The sequence below is a fragment of the Corvus hawaiiensis genome, chromosome 28 (genome assembly GCF_020740725.1).
Source record: "Corvus hawaiiensis isolate bCorHaw1 chromosome 28, bCorHaw1.pri.cur, whole genome shotgun sequence".
Classification (NCBI taxonomy): Eukaryota; Metazoa; Chordata; class Aves; order Passeriformes; family Corvidae; genus Corvus; species Corvus hawaiiensis.
The window spans coordinates 6,703,653-6,714,847 of NC_063240.1; the positions used below are offsets into that span (position 1 = coordinate 6,703,653).

At 67.1% G+C, this 11,195-nt stretch overlaps 2 protein-coding genes across 3 annotated transcripts; both read left to right on the top strand.

Annotated features, from left to right (window-relative positions):
* The first annotated feature begins 205 nt into the window (after positions 1 to 205).
* On the top strand, positions 206 to 7,764 carry ANKRD24 (ankyrin repeat domain 24). Of its 2 annotated transcripts, none has more exons than XM_048287649.1 (19): positions 206 to 381; positions 2,527 to 2,657; positions 2,734 to 2,822; positions 3,100 to 3,164; positions 3,457 to 3,514; positions 3,593 to 3,663; positions 3,826 to 3,932; positions 4,006 to 4,193; positions 4,414 to 4,442; positions 4,540 to 4,632; positions 4,826 to 4,930; positions 5,043 to 5,087; positions 5,207 to 5,305; positions 5,381 to 5,453; positions 5,549 to 5,670; positions 5,750 to 6,850; positions 7,097 to 7,234; positions 7,317 to 7,382; positions 7,543 to 7,764. In XM_048287649.1, exons 1-19 carry the CDS (start codon positions 346 to 348, stop codon positions 7,618 to 7,620), a joined length of 2,694 nt encoding a protein of 897 aa, XP_048143606.1. In that variant the 5' UTR covers positions 206 to 345; the 3' UTR covers positions 7,621 to 7,764. The 2 variants fall into 2 exon arrangements, with proteins under 2 accessions (XP_048143606.1, XP_048143605.1); XM_048287648.1 differs by lacking the exon at positions 206 to 381 and adding an exon at positions 1,352 to 1,509.
* Positions 7,765 to 7,870: 106 nt separating this feature from the next.
* Positions 7,871 to 10,916, top strand: EBI3 (Epstein-Barr virus induced 3). The gene is made up of 7 exons (XM_048287661.1): positions 7,871 to 8,098; positions 8,675 to 8,811; positions 9,193 to 9,408; positions 9,501 to 9,618; positions 9,719 to 9,879; positions 10,389 to 10,552; positions 10,635 to 10,916. The coding sequence occupies exons 1-7, from the start codon at positions 8,085 to 8,087 to the stop codon at positions 10,785 to 10,787; spliced, it is 963 nt and encodes a 320-aa protein (XP_048143618.1). The 5' UTR covers positions 7,871 to 8,084; the 3' UTR covers positions 10,788 to 10,916.
* Positions 10,917 to 11,195: the final 279 nt, after the last annotated feature.

Here is an 11,195-nt window from a genome sequence, read left to right on the forward strand (position 1 = left end):
GGGGTGTTTGGGATGGGCAAGGGGTGCCAACCCCCAGCGTCCAGCCCTCCCCACGCACTCCCAGCCCCCCCGGGCCGTGTCCCCTGTCCCCGGGCATGGCAGGTGCCCGCAGACCCCTCCCCAAAGGCAGCCCGACCCGGCCCCCCCGGCTGCCCGGGGCTGTAACAGCAGCCGCGGCCGTAACACAATCCCCGGCTCCGGTTCCCAGCTCCGGGCGCTGCGCTGGGAACGCCAGGACGGGCTGGGAGCAGCGGGATCGGGGCTGAGCTGTCCCCAGGCAGGGACAGACCCTCGAGCGTGGCCATCCCCCCCGAGCAGGTGCCGAAGGGCTGAGGCTGAGCCACCATGAAGAGCCTGAAGGCCAGGTTCAAGAAGGCGGATGTGAGTGCCACTCCTGGGAACGTGGGGACACGGGGACCTGCCCCGGGGTGTTCACAGGGACATGAGGACCTGGGGATTTCCCCCACGATGCCCCCAGCGTCACAGGGACACGGGGACCTGCCCTGGGACGCGGGGTGGTCGCTCACCACAAGGCCAGCAGCCCCACGGAGGTTGGCATTGCCACCCTGTCTGGTGGGATTGAGCCCCCAGTGCACCCCCAGTGCTCCCAGAGCCATCGTTGAGAGTGGGGCAGAGCAAAGGAGAGGGAAGCGGGTCCCAGGTCCCCCTCCCTGTCCCCTTCCTGGCGACAAGTGCCGGTTTGCCAGCTGCCACAGCCCGTGGAACCCGCCTGTCGATGCTCCTCAATTATTCAGCATCAGCCTGGCACGGGGCCGCAGAGGGCAAAGGGGGACAGCGCTGTTCCCAGTGCACTGGGGGGGACAGGGTTGGGGACATGGGGACATGGGGACATGGTTGAAGCCCCTCACCTTGAGTCTAGGGGACCCCCCTGCTCGGGGTGCTCTGTGCCTCAGTTTCCCCACATTGCCCTGGCCACATCCCCGAGAGGCTCCCGATGTCCTGCTGCCACCGGGACTGCCTGGACAGTGCCTGGGGACCCTCTGCGTTTTGGGGTTCCTCCCTGAAGGGTGCTTGGGAGCGGCCGTGAGGTGCAGGCGGGGGGTTCTGCCCCTCCCTTGGCCCCAGGGCAGGGCAGGGCAGGGGGTCCCAGGTCCCCTCCTCGGGGACAGGATGTGGCTGGCAGGAGGATGCTCAGCCCTGGTTTGGGGGTGCTTTTGAGCACGAGGTGGGACAGCTGCCCCCGCCAGCCCCTCCCACTGTAACTGGGACCAGTCTGGGCGCTGGTCCCCGCTCCGAGGCGGGATGCAGGGATGCACGGAGCGGGAGATGCTGAGGGAGGGAAGGAGGAGGGACGGGGGTGGAGGGAGGCGGGTCCGGCTCCCAGTGCCGCAGCCCCGGCCCCCGCCCGGGCGGCGATGCCGGAGCGCTCCGGGCTCGGGGGTGCCCGTGCTGGCCGGGGCGGGGGGCGGGGGGCGCATGGCGTCCTCCCGCCGCCTCCTGCTCAGCACCATGAAGCAGATCTGCCTTTGTGCCGCCGCCTCCTTCGCGGTACGTCCCGGCTCCCCTCCGGCCGCGTCCTGCGGGCTGAGCCGTGTCCCCCCCGCCCCACCTGCACCCCCCATCCCCATTCCCGTCCCCATCCCGGGGCTCCTCCGTGTCCTCCCCGTCCTGCTTTGTCCTTGCCTGACAAGGGGGTGGGGGGAGCGGGCACCACCCTCCCAGTTTGCCCAGGAGCCTTGGGAGACTGGTTTGTTCCCTGTCCCTGGTCCCACCGGGCTGGAGGGGCTCGGGGGGGCACCCGGCGGGCAAAGGCGGGTTCGGGACAGGTGCCAGCGGCTCCCGAAAGGTGACATCCATTTCCTGCCGCCGCGACCGCAGCCAGAGCCGCTCTGTCGTCACCGGCTGCGGGATGAACCCAAGACTCGCAGTCCTTGTCCCGGTCCTGTCCCGCTGCGGGTCGCTCCTTAGGGAGAGGGATGTGCGGGAGCACCAGGAGAGCAAGTCCCCATCCAGCCGCGGTCCTGTTCTGGGGGGATGGCGCTGTGCCCCGTTATCCCGGGAGGCTGGAGCATCCCCAGGGATCCGCTCTCGCTGCCAGCTGTGCTCGCCCTGGTTTGATCCCTTCCTCCACCGGGAGCAAAGCAGAGCTGGGAATGGGAGCGGGGAGAATGGGCAGGGTTGGGGCTCCCATGGGTGCTGGCTGGGTTTAGTATTGGGATTTGGGGGTGGCAGGAGCAAACCCCAGGGCAGCCGGGCTCACTCCCAAATCCCAGCCTGGCACAGCTCAACTGGGCTGTGTCTGTAAATCCCCTGCTCTGTGAGCTGCAGACTGGGGGGCCTGCAGGGGATTTTCATACCAGTCCCAGCTGAACTCTCCGTACCTGGGGGTGAGCTCCCAGGAGAGGGACACGGAGACGGCCACCCCCAGGGACAGGGCTGGGTGGAGCACTCCGGGCATGGGGACAAGGACAGCCAGCCCAGCCCAGCCCAGCCCAGCCCTGCCCGCCCTGGGGACAGCACTGTCACAGCTGACGCTGTCACAGCCTCCTCTGGGCTCCGTTGCAGAGCCAGGACTGGACCAAGAACGACGAGAAGCTGCTGCAGGCCGTGGACTACAACGATGCCGGGCGGGTCACGTCGCTCCTGCTCCGCAAGGGCCTGGTGCCCACCAAGCTGGACTCGGAGGGCAAATCCGCGTGAGTGCCGAGCCCTGCCCTGGCGACACGGCTGGGGACAGGGGACACTAGTCCACAGCCCCTGGTCTTGCTGCAGGTTCCACCTGGCTGCTACACGGGGCAACGTGGACTGCCTGGAAGCAATGCTGGCCCACGGCGTGGATGCCATGACCAAGGACAGCTCGGGTGAGGGCATGGCTACCACGCGCCCCTGGGCCAGTGGTTGTCCGCAGGTGTTGGGGCTGAGGGGACAGAGGTGGCGACCACACCTGGGGGGCTGTAAATTGTCCCAGTTTCTTAAAGGAGCTCAAGCACTGCCTGATGAGCTCCTGGGATTGTTCCCTTCCTGTTCAGCCCCGTTCCAGCAGATCTCCCTGTGTGCCCGTCCCTCTGTCTGTCCCCCAAGCCGTCCCCTCTGGCACAGCCCCGCTGGCCGTGCTCTGACCTGTTTGTCCCTTCCCAGGTTACACTGCCCTGCACTTGGCCTCCAAGCACGGCCACCCTCAGTGTGTCAGCAAACTGCTGCAGGTACGGCTGGAGGGAGGAGGGACAGAGGGAGGGAGGGAGGGAGGAAGGTGCTGTGCCAGCGCAGTGTCCTCCCTGTCCTTGAACCCCCTTCCCTCACCAGTGCCTTGGCATGGTGGTTCCCAGCTCTGCGTGCTGCTGCCGGGCACCAGGGAGCCACAGGGGGTCTGTCCCTTGTCCTTCACCACACCACAGAGTCTGTCCGTCAGTCCCCCGTCCTTCACCACACCACAGAGCCACTCGAGCAGTCTGTCCCTCTGTCCCCATCCTCCTGTAACCCAGGCTCTCCCCCCAGGCCTCCTGCCCCGTGGACGTGGCCGATGGCAGTGGCCGGACCGCGCTGCACCTGGCGGGTGAGTGGGGACAGTGCCAGCCCTGTCCTGCTCACGTCCCCGTCGGGGGCAGTGCTCAGCCTCTGTCCTTGTCCGCAGCTGCCAGCGGCTGCATCTCCTGCTCCGAGATCCTCTGTGACTTCAAGGCTCCCTTGAACAGCAAGGACAAGGTGAGGTCCCTCTGCTCCTGGTCCTGCTGTGCCAGGGTGGGGCTGTCCCGCAGTGCAGCACAGCGTGGGGTGGGACACGGAAATTGGGCTGATATCGGGAGCCGGGTGCCCCGTGGGGGGATCTGAGCCTCCTCTGCTCATCCTCCCCCCTGCGCTGCCCAGGACGGCTCCACGCCGCTGATCCTGGCTGCCAAGATGAGCCACTCGGAGCTGTGCCGGTACCTCCTGCACCGCGGGGCCGCCGTCAACAGCCGGGACCTGCAGGGCAGGTGGGGCTGCAGCGCTGGGGGCCGGCAGCGGCCGCAGGGATTGTTCCCTCACCCGCGCTCTCCCCGTGCCCAGGACAGCCCTGATGCTGGCCTGCGAGAGCGGCAGCGTGGACACCGTGGAGGTGCTGGTCAGCGCCGGCGCCCGCGTGGCCGTGGTGGACGCCACCGGCCACGACGCCGCTCACTACGGGCTGGCCACGGGCAACGCCCTCATCCAGCACCTCCTGCAGGAGGCGGCCCAGCGCCGCTCGTGGGCCAGCGGTGAGGCTGCCGGGACACCCCGGGGCTCCCTGTCACCGTCACTGGGGGTTGTCACCATCAGGACAGGGCTGGGACAGGCTGGGGAGGATGTGTTCCCTTTTCCCGGGTGTTTGGGGCTGCCTTTGCCTGTGCTGCTCCCAGCCGAGGTGCCCCTGTACCCACCTCAGCTCTGAGCCCCTAAATCTCCCCAATTTCCTTTCCCTCCTGCTCTGCCCCATAGAAGAGGAGTCAACTGAGCAGACGTCGCAGGTGAGGGGCTGCTGCCCATCCCTGGAGGGTCCCCTGGCTCAGGAAGGAGGGAGGGCACTGTGGGTGTGATGTCCCCTCTGCCCTGGGGTCTCCACAGACATCTTCGCCCAGCCAGTCGTCCGTCAGGGAGAAGAGCAGCACCCCGAGGAAGAGAAAGGCCCCTCTGCCTCCCCTGGGCACCCCCAGCCAGGTAAAAGGGGGGTCCCCATCAACTTCCAGGTCCACACCTGGCTTGGCAGGTGCAGAGCAGCGCAAAACACTCCTTGATGAGGGGTTCCTTCATTGAGGGGTCTGTGCCAACAAGCCCCCTCGGGCACACAGTGGGATTTTTGGGGTTTCCTGTGCCAGGAGTTGGACTCGATGCTTTCTGTGATTCCCTGCAGGAGGACCGGGACGCCTACGAGGAGATCGTGCGGCTGCGGCAGGAGAGGGCCCAGTTCCTGCAGAAGATCCGGGGCTTGGAGCAGCAGGAGAAGCAGAGACGGGAGGTACCGGCTGCAGGGTCCCAGGGAGAGGCCACCGTGTCCCTGGGGAGCAGAGGGGACAGGGGGGATGGGGACAGCACTCATCCCTCCCTGTTTTCTCCCTGGGCCCTGCCAGCGGGCGGAGCTGGACGAAAGCTCCCTGCGCTCCATGGAGAAGCAGGTGAGGCCAGGGAAGAGCCTGGAGGTGACCTCAGCTGTCCAAGGGGTCCCGGTGCTGGGAATGCCATCAGGACTCTGGCAGGAGCCAAGGGGACCCTATTGCCATGTCCTGCCCCACAGATCCGGGAACTGGAAGAGCGACTGGCGGTGCAGGATGGGGAGAAGGAGAAGCTGGGCAAGGAGGTGGAGGCTCTGCGGAGCCGCCTGTCCTCACTGGAGGTGGGTGTGGGCAGGACACAGCTGGCAGTGCCCAGGGCTGGGGACAGGGGGGTCACCTGCACCCTGCACCCCCAGAATGAGAAGGAGAACACGAGCTACGACATTGAGACGCTGCAGGACGAGGAGGGAGACCCACTTGAGTTCCCAGGTAGGGTCCTGCTGGCCTCCCAAGGACACCTCGGGAGGTGGCACTGGGCAGCAGGGGCACAGGTGGGCACAGCTCCAGGTCCCTCTGTCCCACAGGAGCGGAGCTGCTGCTCTCCAAGAAGACGCTGAGCCCCTCGGCCGAGGAGCTGCTGGCCACACTCCAGGGGCAGGTGCAGTCCCTGACCGTGCAGAACAAGGAGCTAAGGGAGAAAATCCAGGCATGTCCCCCTCTGTCCATCCATCTGTCCCTCTGTCTCCTGCCCCCTGTCCCACGGTGGCCTCATGGTCTCTCGGCAGGTGCTGGAGAACTACGAGCGGGATGAGAGCAGCCCCCCTGCCCTGGGGGACGTGGTGCCCGCCAGTCTGTACCGGGCCCTGCAGCGGGAGCTGGAGCGGCTGCGGGCGCAGGGCAGGGAGGCCACGGCGCAGGCTGGAGGGGATGGGCAGCGCGGGGCTTCGGAGCCCATCCCGGAGGGGAGCGTGGGACCACATCCCACCAAGGGGCCAACCTGGGCCTGGGGCGAGTGCAAGGCAGTGCTGGACGAGCTGGGGGTGCAGACATCCCCCTCCTCCTCGCCCTCTGGCCAGCGGGAGCCGGGCACGGAGCTGGTGGAGGCACAGGCGGCCCTGAAGCAGGCACAGACCGAGCTGGAGGAGCGGGAGCGGCGGCTGAAGGAGCTGCAGGCCCGGCTGGAGGCTGCGGAGGCTGCTGCCTCACCGGGAGCCTCTGCGGAGGAGGCGTCGAGGGAGAAGAAAGCGCTGCTGGAGCGCTGCGGGCGCGCCGAGGCTGAGGCCGAGGCACTGCGGCGGGAGCTGGAGGCGAGGCCGCGGGACACGCCAGGAGCGCCGGAGCCGGGACCGGCGGGAGCGGCGGAGCTGGCGCGGCAGCAGGAGGAGGCCGAGGCACAGCTGGCAGAGCTCCGGGCCGTGCTGGCGCGCAGGGAGGCTGAGCTGGGCGCGCTGCGGGAGCGGCTGCGGGAGCACGAGGAGGAGGCCCCGGCGCGGCTGCGGCAGGCGCAGGCCCTGCGGGAGCGCCTGGCGCAGCTGGAGGCCGCGGCCGAGGCCAAGGCCCGCGAGGCCGCCCGGCTGGAGGCAGAGCTGGCGGCAGCCGTGCCGCGGGCGCAGCATGAGGCGGCCGAGGCCGGGCTGCGGGCGGAGGCGGCGGCGCTGGCGCGGCGGCTGCAGGAGCTGGAGCGGCGGCACGAGAAGACGTGCGAGGAGGTGTTCCGCGTGCAGCGGCAGGCGCTGTTCATGAAGAGCGAGCGCCAGGCGGCCGAGGACAGGCTGGGCGCTGCGCAGAAGCAGCTGGAGCAGGCCCAGGACGAGGCGCGGCGGCTGCGGGAGCTCCACGGCCACGCCGAGGATGCGGCACGGCTGGTCAGGGACAGGGACAGGAAGGTAGGGCTCAGGGAATCATGAGGGGCTGCTTGGAGGGGAATGGTGGCCTGGGAGCTGCACATGAGAAGTCACTGAATTTGGGTTGGAAGGGACCTTAAAGCTCATCCCATTCCACCCCTGCCATGGGCAGGGACACCTTCCACTGTCCCAGGGCGCTCCAAGCCCCGTCCAACCTGGTCTTGGAAACTTCAAGGATGGGGCAGCCACAGCTTCTCTGAGCACCCTGTAACCCTGTGCCCTGTGCAGATCACGGAGCTCTCCAAGGAGGTTTTCAGGCTGAAGGAAGCCCTGAACGCCCTCCCCGAATCTGGGGGGCCTCCACAGTCCCCGCCCAACACAGCCGCGCTCCAGGCCCAGATCCGAGCACTGGAGGAGAAGCTGGAGGTGGGTACCAGGTGCCACCTGGTGGGTTCGGGGCTCCCATGAGCCCCCAGCCCTCTGGCCAAATCCCCTTCCTGTGCTGCAGGAGACAGAGACGAGGCACAGCAAGGTGGTGACGCTGTACCGGAGCCACCTGCTCTACGCTGTGCAGGTGAGCTGGGGACAGGGCTGGGGGCAACTGGGGACACTGGGATGGGGACTGGGCCACCTGCCATCCACAGGAGGCAACTGAGGGGCCGAGCCAAGTGCCAGCCCAGGGACACGCATGGAGCCTCCCTGATGTCCCTGCTCCAAAGTCTCCTCTACCCCAGGGCCACATGGACGAGGATGTGCAGAGACTCCTGTGCCAGATCCTGAGGATGCAGCAGCTGCAGGAGCAGGGCAGATGAGCCCCTGCCAGCACGGGTGGCATGGGGAGGGGGGGACAGGTCTGTCACAGCACCCTCTGTGTCCCTTTGCTTGTCCGGGCAGTCTCTGGCACTGGCACCCACCCCACCCCCAGCACAGCAGCAATAAAGTTATTTATAGTCACACCAACGGGGTGGCTTCTCTCTGGGGGCACCGGCGTGGGCACGGGGGGCTGTGGGGACCTGGGGACTGCAGGAGATCGGTGCCACCATCTCCAGCTCTGCGGTCCCCCGAGGGGAGGGGTGACCGTGAAGGGAAGGAATGGTGGCATGGGAAAGGTGGGAACCCTCTTGGCCAGGGCTGGAATGCCTTTCCCAGGGGTGCGGGGCGTGGGGATCCCGGTGGCAGCACGCAGGGAAACGGGTCCGTCCCCACGGGAACGGCACTTCCTGCGAGGAAATGGGCTGGGAAGCGCCGGGATCCGGCGGGAACAGTGCGGTCCCAGATGGCCCTGCTGCGGTGAGCGTTTGGGGGCACTGGGATCCCCTCGGGGCTGGGGACAGTGGGGGGTGTTGGAGGTGTGGGGTGACCCCACAGCGCCGGGCTTGGGGCACCCCAAATCCAGGGAAAGCGGAGCATGTCCCCTCTGGGGCTGAGCCAGCCCATGGCTGTGGCGGGAGGTGACAAGGGCAGGACCTGTCCCTGTGGTGCCGGGCTTGGGGACAGCAGAGAGCTCAACTGGGCCCCCAGGCTGGGCTTTGGGGGTCTCTGTGAGGGACAGGTCTGCCCTGGATGGAGGTGGGGGCCACCCAAGGGATCCAAACCCTGATTCCAGGTGTGGGACTGCAGGGGTGGCTGCAGGTCCCCCTGGGAAACTGTGGGAACAGCGGGAATTTTCACCCCCTTTCCTTCCTGGCTGTAGGATCTGACCCTTTTGGAATCCATCCCTCCGCAGGGTGTGTGGCAGGGCCAGCAGGGAAACTGAGGCACAGCAGTGTGGGGTGACTCCAGGGTGATGTCCCAAGATCCCTGGGAACCTTTGGTGTCCCTGCTGTCCCCTGCTCTGGGGTATGACCATCCTGCCTGTCCCCACAGGTGCCTGGGAAGCCCCGCTGAGTCTCCTGGCATGAGGTGGCTTTGGCTTTGGGTCGTGGCTTTGGTGGCACCTGCCTGCACCGTCCCCTACAACGGCACGGCAGGGAGCACTGGGCATGGGGACAACGGGAACAGAGGTATGGGGGACTGGGGGGACTGGGATGGAGGCTGGGGGGATCTGGGGAGCCTGGATACAGCAGGACTGGGCAGACTGGGAGCACTGGGGTTGAAGATGGAGAGGATTTGGGACACTGAGGGGACAGGACAGAATGACAGGGTCTCTAGGGACAGAAGTGTAGGGGGGACATGGGGGTACAGAACATGGGCACGGAGGGACTGGTGATGGAGGAATAGGGACCCTGGAGGTCTGGGGACATGGGGGGCCCAGGGGCAGAGGCGGGGGACTGGGGACACTGGGAATGGCACTGGGGGGCCCAGGGAGGCCCAGACCCTTCCTCAGGCAGTGTCCCTGCCCCTGCCATGGCTGTGTCCCCACTGTGTCCCCATGTGTCCCCCAGGCCCCTGCACCCCTCAGCACGGGCCCCTGGGCACCGAGGTGCTGCTGCCGTGCCCAGGGGGTGCGGCCGAGTGGCGCCGGGGGGGCACTGTCCTGGGCATGTCCCCTGCCCCGGGGCTGGCCCTGCCCAATGCCAGCCTGGCCCACGAGGGCCACTACAGCTGCCACCACCCTGTCACCGGCGAGACCTGGGCCACCATCTGCCTGCGGCTGGGCTGTGAGTGATCCCCCAGCCCCGCCGTGACCCCGCTGCTGACCGGGGGTCCCTGGGGGTGCTGGCAGTGGGGTGACCCCTGTCCCCTGCCCCAGACCCACCCCCGCAACCGGCCATTGAGTGCTGGGCCACCAGCTACCCCCAGGCTGTGAACTGCTCCTGGGGGCTGAGCCCCGACCCCCTGCTGGACACCGAATTCGTGGCCACCTACAGGTCAGTGGGGGTCCCCAAAGCCTCCCCTCTGTCACCCAGCCCTGGCCCAGCTGAGCCCCCCATGTCACCCAGCCCTGGGCTGCTGTCCCTGTGTCCCCAGGCACGGCACAGACACAGGTGAGTGCACCCTCACGGGCCCACGGAGCTGCTCCTTTGGGGACCTGCAGGTGTTTTCCCTCACTCCCTACGAGCTCAACGTGACGGCCCGGAACCCCCTGGGAGCTGCCTCCGGAATCCTGCCCTTCCTCCTGGAGAACATCAGTGAGTGCTACAGGATGGGGGACACCGGGGTCCCCTGCAGGACCCTCGTGTCTCACCCTGGCGTGTCCTTTGGGGCTCTCTCCTGCTTGGGATGTGGGATCATCAGTGCAGTGATTTGCTGGGGCTCAGACTGTCCCTGCACAGCTCACAGGGGAATACAAGGGCAGGATCCAATGACCCCATGCTGGATCCCACCCCCCCCTTCATCTAAAAGGGAAGGAAAGTGACTTTTTCCATGCAGTGGTGGGACAAGGGGGATGGTTTTAATCTAAAGGATTTAGATGGGATATTGGGAAGGAATTCTTGGCTGTGAGGGTGGTGAGGCCCTAGGATGGATTTCCCAGAGAAGCTGTGGCTGCCCCTGGATCCCTGGAAGTGTCCAAGGCCAGGCTGGATGGGGCCTGGAGCACCCTGGAATAGTGGAAGGTGTCCCTGGTGGGATGAGATGATCCTCAAGGTCCCGTCCCACCCAATCCATTCTGGAATTCTCTCATTCCTTGTCTCCCCAGTAAAGCCAGACCCCCCCGAGGCCCTGCAGGTCTCTCCCATCCCTGGGGAGCCCCAGAAGCTGCTGCTGGAGTGGAGCCCTCCATCATCCTGGCCCTTTCCAGAGTATTTCCCGCTCCAGTACCACATCCGCTATTCCCGGGACAACGACTCCATCCCCACCACGGTACTGCCCCAACGCTGGGTAAACTGAGGCACAGCTGTGGCTGTAGCTGGTGTGTCCGTGCCCCTGACCCCGCTGTCCCCAGGTGGGGCCATACAAGCTGACATCCCACACCCTGACGGACCTGGAGCCTGGGACCCTCCACCACGTCCAGGTGGCCACCAAGGACCTCGCGGATTCCGGGGAATTCAGCGCCTGGAGCCCGCCGGCCTCGGGGACACCCTGGGTGGGGCCGTGACCAGCAGGACAGGGCCGCTGTCCCTGTCCCGAGCCTGCTCCCATCCCTTGTCCCACCCCAGCCGCGCAGAGCCACGAGTGCTGCCAGGAATGGGCAATAAACCGGCTTGAGGCTCCGTCCCTGTCCTAATCTTGTGATGTTTGTGATGGCTGAGCTGCCCCTGGGGTCGGGCCCTTCACTGCCCCCCCAGCCAGTCCCTATGCTGTCCCAGGATGGTCCCTTTGCTGTTCCAGGACAATTCCTTTGTTATCCTGCGTTTGACCCTTTTTTTGCCGCTGGGGTCGGTCCTTTTTACGCCGCAGGACGGCCCCTTTGCTCCCCGCCCCATCCCGGCCCCATCCCGGCCCTCAGCGACCACCGGGGCAGGGCTGGCACGGAAGCGGCGGCTCTGAGGGGTGGGCGGCCGTG